Consider the following 14,951-nt stretch of genomic DNA (forward strand, 5'->3'; position numbering starts at 1 on the left):
GGCACGATTGGACTCGCTCCGTGTTCTCCCCCCCCCCCCCCCCCCCCCCCCCCCCCCCCCCCGCCCCAGATCTGTGATGCTGCCAGCAGGAAATGTCGCCCGTCCAGAACACGTCTGGACCAACATGACATGTACATGTCAGCACTTACCTGAAGAAGGCCTGGGGCAGCTAGCCGAGATCTGAAGAGAAGGTGGAGGCCTCCAGCAATTGGACCCTGGAACACCACGTGCAGCAGTGGGTGGGAGTGCATCAACCACGTGAATCTTCTCCGTACAGATTCAAGGATGGGATTGTTCTCGGTGCAGCAACTCCTTCCAGAAGGTGGATGTGGATTTTTGGGTCGGCAGGATGAGGGAGGTATGTCAGTCGTACCAGAGGGGATATTCCGGAAGGTAGATAACTTCTACCTTCGCCTGGACAGAAGCAAAGCAGGAGGGTGTAAGAGTGGCCATGGGAGTGATTCCTGGGCGGTTAGTTATAACGGGAGGGAGGATGGGGATGACAGGGGAAGGGAATAAGGTATTAGACTAAACTTTGAAGATGACGACAATCATGGCTGCAAACTGTTATGTAGAGACTCATGGTGGAGATCATAAGATGCTTCATTGGGTTATCTGGTCGGGAGTGAGCTGAGATGTGGGTCAGCTCAACTGGACAACTGAAGGAGAGTCCAGCATGTGGCACTGACAATGCTAGGGCCTTGGGACAGATGAAAGCGTGAAGAGGACTTTGCACATGGCTCGGAAGGACCCTGGAAAAGACATTTTTCTCTACACCTGCCTAATTCTGGAAGATATTGGACAGTTGATGCACAAGTTTAAGGACTATCGCAAATACACCACATCAGACATGATTACAATGCAAGTGAACTATATTTTTAAAAGTGTGCTGTGTGTAACCATAACAGTGCACCAATGCACCACTTCTGAAATCTGAACGTCTTCATTTTCTTTTCCCTAACACTTCTTCTAATTGTTCCCCGACACATGTTGTGTGGATGGTGGCAGCCTGCTAGCCAGTTGACCCTGTTGTTTTCGATGGTCTTGGTGGCCATCCTCTGGAGACCAGAGGTCTGGAGGACCTCGGCTTACTTTGGCCATCCTGCTATGGGACAGTTGTTTCCTCTAGGGTCACAGAGGACAAGGCTGAATGGGTCAGAAGCAAAGGTGATTTGAAAGGGTCAGGCACTCTCAGTCCTGAGTGGAGGTCCCAGGTGTATCCAACTGTTGCTCCTCCTACCTTTGTGTGCCAAGGAACCCTGTCTGACTCATTGAGGGGACGGGCCATCTGGAGTGAGTTTGAGGTGTCTGTCCCCTTCTCATCTCATGTAGCCACCACAGAAGCTTATTGATGACTACAGCGATGGAGTATAGGCCTCCGTGCATTTCGGCAAAATTTGTTGGCAAGGTTCTCCATGGAGCCCTCCAAGCATGCACAGGTCGGCACCACTTCATCAGTTGGCAGGCTGAGGGACCCCTCCACCTTGTGTGAGACTCTGTTGAGAGCCTCCCACATCTCTACCTGACTTTCCTCCATCTCTTGCTGTCTCTCCAGCAGCTCTTGGAGTGTCAATTCCAGAGGCCTGTCTTTGGATTGAATCTCGCAGGTGCCTCTTCTCCAGCACTCCCAAGTGCCAGAAAGCGTTGCTGATCCTGCCTCCTCCTGCTGTGAACACATGTCCGTTCAGTGACCACCAGAATCTAATATCGTTCCTAAACTAAATCTAATATCCACCAAGATGTCTGCCTGTCGGCTCATGGAAGATGCAGGTGTCTTTTGTGATGCTTCTGTAGGTGCACTTTCATCGTATGCAATATCTTCGCTCTTTTCTGGGCTTGTTCAAATGCTGGACAGGACTTCTTCACTTTTGGGCCTTGCTCTCTTTCTGCTGGTGTCAATAAGTAAGAGAGGTGAGAGTGGGTGACTGCATCAGCTGCCTCCAACATGGAGGCACCCTTGACCCAGAGGTTTATGTGACATGTATGGATCCTTATTGGATGAAGGAGGCAAGCTAACATCTTAACCTCAGATGGATCTAACCTGCTACACCGCTGCCAGATGGGCTGTCCGTTCTTCAAGGTCGGTCAGCCTGGTAGAAAAAGTTCCACCCCCTGTTTCTCTCTCCTCAGATGCTGCCTGACCTGCTGGGTTTTTCCAGCATTTTCTGATTTTATTTCCGACATCTAACATCCACAGTATTTTGCTCTTGTTTTGTATTACTGGCCGGGGTAATCTGCCTGCAGCAATGGAAAGTTTGTCCCTAACAATAAGAAAATAATTATTAGTTAGTTGGCTACCGTGTTCAACACCATAAAAATGCAAACAAACCACTGGGTTTCATTTCTAAAGGAATTAAATTGAAAAGCAGATCGATTAAGCTAAACTTGCATTGAACTTTGCTCAAACACCCTTAGAGTACTGTGCATAGTTCCAGCCTCCAAATTACTAAAGAATAGAGAATGCAAAAAAAAATACCAAGGATGATGCCAGAACTGAGAGGTAATACCTATCAGGAAAAACTGACTGGCCAGAGCTGTTTTCCCGAGAAAAGAAGAGGTTGAACAATTACCTAATAGAGGGCTTTATAATTATGAATGGGATTGATGAGGTAGATATAATGAAAACTTTTCAACTTGTGATAGAGTCCAAAACTAAAGGACACAAATAAGACATAGTCATGAATGAATCCAATGAGGAATTCAGGAGAAATATATTTACTCAGAGAGTGATTAGGATGTTGAACTTGCCCCACATGTAATATTTGAATAGCACATGATATTGAAAAGGACAGCTAGTAAGTACCTGAAGAAAAAAGATATAGAAATTTATGCAGATGGGGTTGAATGAAATAGGGTGAGACAAGGCTGGGACATGATCACTGGCTGAATGGCCTGTTTCCATATTGTTAATACTGTACAATTTTGTTCCCTGAAAATTGCTCTTATAATTTTTTTTTAATTGTGGGTTCTTTAATGAACTTGTTTTGCTCTTCAAGAAGAAAAATCTTTATTGCGGCTTACAGCAGTTTTAATAATTTCTTTAAAGTGCCTGAGACTGCCAAGAAACTTGTGCCTGAAAAAGTTGTTCCAATCACATTTGCAGAAATCAAGGAAATTACTCCAGTAAAAGGTACAGAAGTGATGGTACTCTCATCTATGTGGTCTTTTCACATGTATTACTAATGGTAGCTTTAACGTTCCATGGGCTTTTTCCAATAACAAGTAATATCTTCTCTGTTTCTTGTTTTTTCATTGTTTTATCTAGATTGTTTTGGTGATAATCTTCTGTGGCTTTATCTTTACATCCTGATTTTTGTACCTGTGTTTGTAGCAATGTTTTGGTATTTTATGTGGTAACGTTTGTGTCATCTTATACTTTCTTCAAACCAAAACTTCTACATTTCTGACCATTATCTAAAATTCTAAAACTTTTTCTTCAAAATCTGAAGCTTTCAAGAAGATTTTATATGAAGAGATTGTTGAAGCTGACAAGACCGAGGAAATTATTGAGCACGATGAGATGATTTTACATGAAGAAACAATTCAACCTGATGAGAGAATTTTACCTGAGGAAATTGTTGAGGCTGATGAGATGACATATGAGGAAAGTGTCGAGTCTGATGAGATGATATTATATGAGGACACTGTACAGGATGACAATATAATTTTACCTGAGGAAATTGTCAAGTCCTATGAGATGACATTTTCAGAAGAAACTGTGCAGGATGACAATATCATTTTACCTGAGGAAATTGTTGAGGCAGATGAGATTTTACATGAGGCAATTGTTGAACCTGATGAGGTGACTGTATATGAGAAAAGTGTTGAGTCCAATGAGATGGGTTTACGTGAAGAATCTGCTCAGCTTGAAAAGATTATTTTACCCAAGCGAATTATTGAGGCTGGTGAGAAGATTTTCCATGAAGAAATTGTTGAAGTCAGACGTCCTGAAAAAAAGAAATTAATTTCTGAGAAAGGTATAGAACTGATTTATTAGAAGATTATATTCTAATCTAAAACAGCTGCAGCATCTCACAGCCAGTGGAAATGTCTATGAAGTTTTGATTTTTATATATGTTCTCTGCGAGGCTCTCTGTTTACTCACAATACTGTTGTCTCCAATGTTGACATCTACATTTCAGATGTTCTTTAGTTACACTGGCTCTATATTTCCTGTCTTCTCATGTTTATTGAGGAGTGGAAGGATTTGTGAATGCAGTAATTTTTAGAAATTCCCCACCAAAGTTAAACTTTGGCAAACTAGCTAAGTAAAAGTTCATATAAGTGACAGTTAATATTTGATGGATGGAGTCCCAAATAGGGACATGCTCCATTTACCTGAGTGCAGAAAATGTAAACCCTAATTTTCAAGAGCCAAGGCTGGAGACTAATCAGCTAGAACTATGCAGTGTAAAATAAAGGAGTATTGGAAACATTTGTCCACCTAAGACCATTTTATGTGGTAGGGTATTGGCTTGCTGAGTTGCTCAGAGTCTTTTTCATGGGGCTACCATCTTTCATCTGCCGTGTACAAATGAAAAAATGATACGGAATAATTGACACTCAAAGGTTCTTTGTTAAATTTTTTTTTAAAGTTAAATAATTATGTTTGTTGTTCTTTCAGTATTACACATGTTCTGTTTTCTGTTGTTGATATTGTCAGACATTTAGATCATGTAAATGCACACTAAATACTTAAACAAAATATTTTTTGAAGTGACTACAATTACCAAGAAGACTGAACCTAAAGGTGATGTTCTAGTCAGTGCTCCAGTGAAACAAGATTTGGAAGGTATACAAATCTATGTCACTCATTGGCTTGTGTCACTGGTGCAAAATCCATGAAACATTCTGCATTTCAATACCTTTCACTTCCATCACATCTCCACATCTGCATTTCATCTTTCTTGTGGTTCGTTATTTCATTGCTTAATTGTACATGCTTGCTTTTGGTAATATTTCAACTGTCCCTTGTTTTAATGTTGTCACCCAGGTATCATTCTTACAGTCGAATTAGTAAAGCAGTACTTACAGTGAAAGGAAAATATGTCGGGTGCATATAAGATTTAGCTATGAAAAATTAAATTCAATCCCCCGATCTATCCAATTACTTCTTTTGGTTTTATAGTTATGAATAATATTTAACATGTTAAGCAATTTCAATGTGAATAATATTACCAGTTTTATTTTTCTAATTCTCCTGTTCATCCCTTCTCAAGAGTAAAGAATAAACATGAGTTTTAAGTGTCTAAGAACTCTATCAAGGCCAATCTTGTGGCATGTCTAAACCCGACAGAAAGTAACACCTCCCAAGTTTTTCTTCTCTCTCTCTGATGACCAGGATGAGCTGACAAATTCAGCATCAAGTGGAAAGTTGGAAAGCAAATGCTTGTCAAAACTAGACAGATGCTGAATTCTAATAATTCAAAGCACTGTAGCTACTGAACCATGGAATAATTTGCGAAGCATTTAAAATATTTTTGACATTTTGAGGGACAACATCCCATATAATTGTGATTTTGAAGATATGACTTTAATGGTAACAAAATCTCTGAATTATTTTTTAAGTGCCTGAAACTGAAGAAGTACCTGTTACGACACTCCCTGTTTCTGCTCCAGCACCAGTCAAGAAACCCCTTAAAGGTACAATTTATTAAAAGCTTGAATCTTAATTTACAATGGTAAATTTTAAACTACCTAACAATATAGTATGTCGACATACAATTTCAGTTTCTTTTCCTGAATGTTAAATGTGAAGTTAAGTCCACAGGTTTCTAAATGTTGTGTATCGGTTGTACCAAATTGTCTCTTCAGTCTGTTTAAAAAGTACAATTCATGTATCTTGTCTGTTGTGGTATCTTCTGTTAATGTGTTTATTTGGAAATTTTACTGTCTATGGGTTCGTTTCACAGTGTGTTTAATTTGGTGAACACCAATGTAGTTTGGAGATTAAGACATTGTTTGGTTTTGTTTAAATGTTAGACTGTTCTTTTATGGAATTGCAAAAAAAGTCCTTTACGATGTGTCACTAAATTATGTATGAAACCTTTATAGCTGCAGAACAACCCAAGCCATCTTTGAAACTAAAATCTACAGTGAAAATTCCAAAGGAAGTAGAAGATATAGAAATTCCTGTACTGAAGAAAATTAGTAAGGTTCCCAAGGAAGAGAAAGATGAAGATGAGGGTATTATATTAAAGAAGGTTGATAGCTCTCCTAAAGAAGAAGACATAGGGGTAAAAGTTAGGAAACATGCTAAAGGTCCTGAGGAAATGGAAGATGAAGAACATGTATCGCTAAAGAAACCAGATGTAATCTTAAAAAAGAAAGAAACAGAAAGAGAAATAATATTACAGCGTGTTGGTGAGATTCCTAAAATAAATGAAGATGTTGGGAAAAGTTTATCATTAAAGAAATTAGATAAAATTTCTATTGAACAAGATGATACATACAAAATATTACCAAGGAAGGTTACTCAAGTACAATCCAAAGAAATGGAAGGGAAGCCAGGTACACCACTTCAGAAACCTGATAAGATCCTTCAACAAGAGGAAGAAACAGAAATGGTACTATTAAGAAAGCATGATACAGTCCCTAAAAAAGAAGCATTAAAAGAAAAATATATAATATCAAAGAAACTACCCAGCGATGAGGAAGATAGAAAAAAGCAAATAATATTGGAAAAAGTTGGTGGAGTGCCTAAAATTGAAAAAGAACTTGAAAAGACTGTGCTTTTAACTAGAACAGAACCAGATCCTATGAAAGTAGGAGACCAAAAAAATATATCTTTAAAGCGGGCTATAGTTGCTGGTGCAGAGAAGGATAAGGAGAAAATCATTCCATTGATAAAACCTACTAAAAGCCCTATAGTACCAGAAGATGAAGACAAGCATTTGGCACTGAGGAAAGGGAGTACATTTCCTAAACTTGAGGAGGAAAAGGAATATCCTAGTTTCAGGAAAGTTGACCATCCTAAAATTATTCATGAAAAGCCCAGGATTGCACCACCTCCTGAAGAAGAGGCACCCAAAAGTATTGAAGTGTATCCATTCGAAAGAATACCCAGGGACATTGCTTTGAAAGAGCCTGCTTCAGAAATGGTACCAGAGGTTACTGCAGAAAAGGCTGTTGATATTTCCAAGGCAGCACGTAAAACTAAAATGATACCCTCAAAAGAAAAACCTCATGAGACACCTTTAAAGATTGTAAAAGGGAAAGTCCTGGTTTCAAAAGAAGAACAGGAAACTGCTTTCCTGAAAAAAGTTCCCTCAAAAGAAAATGCATTTGAAGCGAAAGAACGGCCAAAGATTCACAAACTACCTGAAAAGGATGTAATGGTTTATAAAGAGAAAACACAAATTATCCCTTCTAAAATGGATAAAGAGAAAGGATTTGAAGAACAGGAACAAGTACAATTAGAAAAATTCTCCTCAAAAGAAATTATATTTGAAGCAAAAGAATCACAGAAAATACAGAAAGTTCCTGAAAAGATCCCGCCAACGAAATTTGAAGAAACACATTTAAACATTGAAAAAGGAAAAATGCCTGTTTTGGAAGAACAGAAGGATCACATAGAGCTGAAGAAGGTTCCTTCAAAGGAAATTGTAATAGAAGAAAAGCCACAGAAAATACCGGTAAAGAAGGTAGTGACACCCAGAGCTTTACCTGATAGTGCACATCTTAAATTTGGAAAGGGAAAAGTGCCAGTGGCTGAAGAAAAAGATCAGGCACAGATGAAAAAGATTCCTTCAAAAGAGGCTGTAGCAGAAGAAAAGCCACAGAAGATACCTGTAAAGAAGGCACTGACACCCAGAGATATACCTGATAGTGCGCATCTTAAAATTGGTAAGGGAAAAGTGCCAGTATCAGAAGAAGAAAAGGATCATATTCAGCTGGCGAAGATTCCTTCAAAAGACATTGCAGTGGAAGAAAAGCCACAGAAAATACCAGTAAAGAGGGTACTGACACCCAGAGATATACCTGATAGTGCGCATCTTAAAATTGGTAAGGGAAAAGTGCCAGTATCAGAAGAAGAAAAGGATCATATTCAGCTGGCGAAGATTCCTTCAAAAGACATTGCAGTGGAAGAAAAGCCACAGAAAATACCAGTAAAGAGGGTACTGACACCCAGAGATATACCTGATAGTGCACATCTTAAAATTGGAAAGGGAAAAGTACCAGTATCAGAAGGGGAAAAGGATCATATCCAGCTGGCGAAAATTCCTTCAAAGGAATATGCGGTAGAAGAAAAGCCACAGAAAATACTGGTAAAGAGGGTAGTGACACCCAGAGATATACCTGATAATGCACATCTTAAAATTGGAAAGGGAAAAGTGCCAGTATCAGAAGAAGAAAAGGATCACATACAGCTGGCAAAGATTCCTTCAAAAGAACATGCAGTGGAAGAAAAGCCACAGAAAATACCGGTGAAGAAGGTACTGACGCCTAGAGATGTTGCACATCTTAAAGCAGGAAAAGGGGTTGCATCAGTTTCTGAAAAAGAATTGGAACTAACACAAGTCAAAAAAGTTCCCTCCGAAAGCATCTCAACAGAAGAAGACTACGATGTAGAATCAGAAGAAATATCAATAGAGGAATTACGGGACAAAGGTGACTGGGGATCGGAGCTGACGGAAGAGGAGGAGGAATATGGCTCATCTGTTGATTGGGAGCATGAAGATGACGAAGAGTTTGAGGGTGCAGTTGAGACTCCTTCAAAGCCTTACAAACGACGAGGTGAGATGGCTGCTGCTCATCTATCAAACTGATTGTTCGTATCTTGTGCTTTGGAAAATGGATCTATGTTCTTTATTTTTGTGTGTGTTCATCTTTGTCAAACATATTTGTTTGTCCTGGCAATGCAGCTCGTTTTTATGTGCTTGACATTTCGCCATTGTCAAAAATGTTCAGTCTAAAATTCATGTCTGCTGCTTGTGTTTGGTCTATGTCGTCCTATGCTTCCCAAAGAAAAATTGTCTTAATTGGCTTTGTTGTTTGCTATTAACAGAGCTATTGGTGAATTAAAATCATTTTTCATACACATCATTGAAGGTACAGGCTTCTGCAAAACTTTAAAATTGTCTGGTTTCACATTTTTCATTCAAAACTAATATGTCTTTTTCTTCATTTTAAATCTCCGCTAGCCGCATGAGTAAGTCTTTGTTTAGTGTATTAAACAAATGGTAGTGCCATTTGTCATTTATTTTTTTGCCTGTGTTATAGATAATCAATATATAAATATATTTTTGCCTCTAAATTTCATACACTTTCCTACCTCATTGTTTCCACCCTTGGGCTATTACCGAAGCATTTTAACATACAATAATTTGGAAGGATAGTCATGACATGCCGATAATTATGTTACTATCTCACTACAGATGCTAAGGCACCAGCTGATCAAGCCGGCAGGGGTAGAGGCATACTAAGAGGTGAGAGGGAATATCAAGGATATAGTCACAGTTATGAATCCATGCATGATTGTACACATATATACTTGTTCCACGAGCACTACTGAACATTTAGATGCAAACACATGCAATAATATTCCAACATAACATCAATTTAGATGAATTAATGAATTGAAATGAAATGAAATGAAAATTGCTTATTGTCACGAGTAGGCGTCAATGAAGTTACTGTGAAAAGCCCCTAGTCGCCACATTCCGGCGCCTGTCCGGGAAGGCTGGTACGGGAATCGAACCATGCTGCTGGTCTGCTTTAAAAGCCAGTGATTTAGCCCAGTGAGCTAAACCAGCCCCTATTATATTGCTGTTAAACAGAACTCCATTTAAATTTCATTCATACATTAGTGAAAACCTCCATTAAGCACTATGATACATTGCAGTTATTTTAGAATTTAATTTGTCATTTCAATTTGCATGGTCTTCCAATTACAAAAAATATTGTTGGCTTTGCAGACTGGATAGCAGAGCATAGATGAAGATTGCATTACCTACATTTGCATGGAACTGTCCTCTCTTTTTGTGCTTGCACCTCCAAAGAGTAATAATTTAAATAATCCTATTTACCTGACCGCAAGTTTTGTGTACTGCACTTGAATATTGGCCACAACTGATGTTGACGGAGGAGAACGTGGCATGGAAACTAAATGAAGAAATATATGCTGTCATGGTCACCTAACTAGAATCTAATACTTTAATGCATGCATTTATTTTTCTATTTGCACACAATTCGTGTTTTGGCTGTACCGAATTGTTTCCACTTGAATATAATTGTGTTGCCTGCTGACTGTGATTATGAATCGCTGATGCTCCTTGATGAATGGCGAATATATCTGTGCTGAAATTCTAGTGGCTGGATATTATGTAAATCTTACAACCTGAATCGCATGATGAAATGTATAGACTTTGAAGGATGAGGTTCAATGCACCAATTTACCTCAGAGAAGAACTAAAACCAAGTTTGCAGAGTTTGGTCTCTTAGTCAGTTTCATTGCTCTGCTTGCATCGCTGTCGTTTCTTTACCGACTGAAAATGGCACGTGGCATCTAAGTGTCTGGTTCGCATCAAACCATCTTCAGAAGCATGCTAAAAAAGCAACAAATAAAATCCAATGTATTTATCTTCAACTCTAAATTTTAGCGAAAAAAAACACCATCACCTGGAGACGGAGACAGGAAACCACTTAAACCAGGTTCGGGAAGGCCACCCTCAGAGGAGCCACCTTTTGCAGGATTCCAGCTCAAAGCAGTCCCACTGAAATTTGTCAAAGAGCTACAAGATATTGTGTTGGAGGAAGCGGAGTCTATAGGGTCTGCTGCCAACTTTGAATGCCAGATCTCCCCGTCTACAGCATTAACATCATGGATGAAGGATGGGAGCACTGTGAGAGAAAGTCCTAAATACAGATTTACCTCCGATGGCAAAGATAGAAAGTTACAAATCATTGATGTACAGCTTTCAGATACTGGTGAATATAGCTGTGTAGGTCGCCTCGGCAAGCAAGAAAAGACATCCACAGCAAAACTAATTGTTGAAGGTATTTAGCATTGCTGTTTGAGATATTTCACAGCGCAAACCAAGAGCAAGACTGCGCATTATATTAAAACTGTGCAACTTAGGAATCCTACTGAATAGTTCTTGTCACAATCTAATAAGCTCAAATGGTCATATACAATGTTACCATGTTATTGCATAGTACTTCATCAGTTCAATGCAGACTTGGATCTTTTACATGTTATGAAAGGCTTTTGAGAATTTTGTATAAATGAAAACTTTAGTTTATTATAGAAAATTAATTGATATTTTCCCAAAACATTTTAGAAGTGCCAGTGGCATTCTTCAAAACACTGGAAGAGGAAACAACCATCTTCAAAGGACAGCCCCTGTATATGACCTGTGAGCTGACCAAAGACAAAGAGGTGGTTTGGAAGAAGGATGGTGAACCTCTTGAAACCACATCGGACAGATACACGATTAGTGTCATTGGGCTACAGCGTTCAATTACAATTCCAACTTCAGATTTTTGTGATGCCGGAGTGTATTCTGTTGAGACTGCTAACATAAGATGTGAAGAAAAAGTGAATGTGCAAGGTTAGTATATAAAAACATTTTTATATATTTGAAACAGAAATGAAGGGTTTTCAGGACTGGTTTCAGCTTATCTATTTTTATCTCTTGTAGAGATTGTAAGGAAGTGGTTTGTTAAACCTGTCCGGGACCAGCGGGTCAAGCAAAAAGAAAATGCCGTTTTTGAATGTGAAATTGCAAAAGACACGCCAAATATTAAGTGGTTCAAGGGTGAGGAGGAGATTCCAATGGAACCCAATGCAAAAACTGAAATTAAGAAAGTTGGGAAAATTATTACTCTCATTGTGAAGAATGCAACACCGGAAGATATGGCCGAATACACAGTGGAGGTGGAAGGACAAGCTTCGACAGCCAATCTGTTTGTTGATGGTAGGTCTTCTATTACTTGTAGAAATTTTCACTCCTTTGCCCTTACAGCACTGCTTATCTGTATTATTAATAATTTTAGGTAGGGCACACGCTACATGTCTATGCATTATAATTCCTACTTTCATAATGTTTGGTCACCGTTGAAAATTTCTGTCGGGATTTTTCATTCATTTCCTTTGTGAACAGAAGGAATGTAGCAGTAAGCTTGAGCCACAAGTGGCCTTTTGAGCTAGATCCTGAATATTGTAGTTACTGACTTGTGAGCAACACCACAGTTAAGTTACTAGTTTATAAAAATGTTTCTTATGTTGTTTATCACCATAAAATAGAAATCTTTGTCCGGTGATTTTCTGATATTCCAATTATAAAAGTAAGGCAAGGCTGCACAGTGGTTAGCACTGCTGCATCACAGCGCCAAGAACCCGGGTTCAATTCTGGCCTTGGGTGACTGTCTGTGTGGGGTTTGCACATTCTCCTCATGTCTGCGTGGATTTCCTTTGCATGCCCCGGTTTCCTCCCATAGTCCAAAGATGTGCAGGTTCGGTGGGGTTGCGGGGACCGGCTGGGGGAGTGGGCCTAGGTGGGGAGCTCTTTCAGAGGATCGGTGCCAACCTGATGGGCTGAATGGCCTCCAATGCACTGTAGGGGTTCTATGAAGTAATTTTACAATCATTGGACCAATTCACTTAATCCTTTTCCCCTGCCTTTTCTCCATTACCTTGAAGTATTTCTCCACTTGCCTTTTGAAAAATATATTAGGTTCCACTTCCACCACTTTATCTAATGGGGCATTCCTAACCTAGCAATCTGGTACATGAAAAATGCTAACCTCTCAATGTGTTTTTCAGAGAATAGTCTTTAAGTTAGGTTTTCTATTTACTGTCTCATTAATCATTGGAAATAAGAAATATAACTTTAATTTATAATTTTGAACATTTTGATCGTCATCCAATCAACTCTACCTCTGCCTGCTACTAAGGCAGAATATTGCAGCTACTGGAAATCTGAAGTAGAAACTGAAAATGCTGGAATTGCTCAGCAGGTCAGGCAGTATCGGCAAACAGAGAAACAAAATTAAGGTTTCAGGTCGATGACTTTTCATCAGAACTAGGAACATCCTTAAATGGCCTCTATTTTCATGGTAATCTTCATCCTATTCCCTCCAACCACATAGTCATCTTCTCTCATGGCCTTCAAATTCACTTCCGACACTGATTAGCTTGCTTCTTCTTCCTTCCCAAGATCCACAATAAGACTGTCTTGATGGATCGATCATTTCAGCCTGTTCCTGCACCACTGAATTAGTTTCTTTCTATCTAACTCTATCTTATCCACCCCAGTCAAGTCTTTCTCCAGCTACATCCATGACTCTTCCAGTGCCCACAGCCATTTGAACCGTCTCCAATTTCCTAGTGCTAACCATGTCATCTTCTTCATAGATGTGCATTCTCGCAATGCCTCCATCCTCCACCAGAATAGTTTGAGGGCTGCCCAACTTCCTTGACCAGAGGCACAAATGGACTCCATTGGTTCTCAGCTGGACCTGGAAAAATGTACTAATTTTGCTTCCAATTTCCACCTCTCTATCACCTTACATGGTCCATCTGTGACACTTCCCTTCCCTTCCTTGACCTCTGTATCCCGATTTCTGAGGGTAGACTGCCCACTGGTATCCATTACAAGCCCACTGACTCCCACAGCTTGCTCGATTACAGCTCTTCACACTTCATCCCATTCTTCCAGTTCCTTCACCACCGAGGGCCACTGCAGACTCGATGGGCTGAATGGCCTCCTTCTGCAATGTAAATTCTATGATTCTATGATACGTCAGTTCCAATTATGCCACTTTCCAAAACAGTGCTGCTGATATCTTAATTCTTCCTTAATAATGGTTTCCTACCCACTGTGGTTGACAGAGCTCTCAACGTTGTCCGACCCATCTCCCGCATTACTGCTCTCACCCCTTCCCTTCCCTCCCAGAACCAGGGTTCCTCTTGTCCTCATTTTTCACTCCACCAACCTCCGCATTCAAAGAATGATCCTCCACCAGTTCTGCCAACTCCAGCATGATGGACCAAGCACATCTTCCCCTCACTCCCCTTGTCAGCATTCCACATGGACCGTTCCCCGCTGGATACCCTGGTCCACTCCCCCATCACTCCCAACATCCCACCCTCTTCCCACGGCACCATGCCATGCAATCGCAGAAGGTGAAACAGCTGCCCTTTTACTTCCTCCTTGCTCACCATCCTGAACACTCTTTCCAGGTGAAGCAGTGCTTCACATGCATGTCCTGCAATCTGACCTATTGCATTCGCTGCTCACAATGTGGTCTATCTACATTGGAGGGGCTAAATGTAGACTGGGTGATCACAGAACCGGTCATCTGCAAGTAGGACCCAGACTTACCAGTCGCTTGCCATTTCAACTCACCATCCTGCTCTCATGTTCCAATGAAGCCAATGCAAACTGGAGGATCAGCACCTCATCTTCCGATTAGGCATGTTACAGCCTTCTGGACTTAACATTGAGATCAACACCTTCCAACTATGAATTCTCTGCACTACCTTCACCCCATTTTTATTTCTATCAATTTATTTTCATTTCTTCCATCGAACAGTTTTCCCCTCACCATTGTCCCCTCTCCCCTCTATCCTACCCCACTTGTACCCTGTTTCAGGTTGTCCTTGACACACTGCTCACCTTGTTCTACCATTAACACATTCTGATCTCTTAATGTGCCATTATCAGCACCCTTCTTAGTCATTATCTCCACCATTTGCATTCCCTTTGTCTTTCTGTCCACAACATCTTTGTCAATCTCCACCTGTTGCTGACCCTCTATCGAGCTCCACCACTCCACACCCCCAACCCCCCCACTACAGTATAAATCTGATCCTATTTCCAATTCTCTCTAGCTTTGACAAAGAGTCACCCAGACTCGAAATGTTAGTTCCCTTCTCTCTCCACAGATGCTGTCAGACGTACTGAGATTATCCAGTATTTTCTGTTTTTTTGCATCCACCACCACAC

General features: G+C 40.2%; 1 protein-coding gene across 1 annotated transcript in view; it reads left to right on the forward strand.

Moving 5' to 3' along the window:
* The window catches only part of LOC119961858 (titin-like), a 408,409-nt gene that overhangs the window by 240,466 nt on the left and 152,992 nt on the right, over positions 1-14,951 (forward strand). The window contains 9 exon segments of the mRNA XM_038789292.1: positions 3,047-3,130; positions 3,450-3,977; positions 4,718-4,792; positions 5,569-5,643; positions 6,055-8,736; positions 9,378-9,428; positions 10,603-10,998; positions 11,283-11,552; positions 11,643-11,918. Of these exon segments, the coding sequence (XP_038645220.1) occupies positions 3,047-3,130; positions 3,450-3,977; positions 4,718-4,792; positions 5,569-5,643; positions 6,055-8,736; positions 9,378-9,428; positions 10,603-10,998; positions 11,283-11,552; positions 11,643-11,918 (4,437 nt within the window).

This window comes from Scyliorhinus canicula, chromosome 2 (genome assembly GCF_902713615.1).
Source record: "Scyliorhinus canicula chromosome 2, sScyCan1.1, whole genome shotgun sequence".
NCBI lineage: Eukaryota > Metazoa > Chordata > Chondrichthyes > Carcharhiniformes > Scyliorhinidae > Scyliorhinus > Scyliorhinus canicula.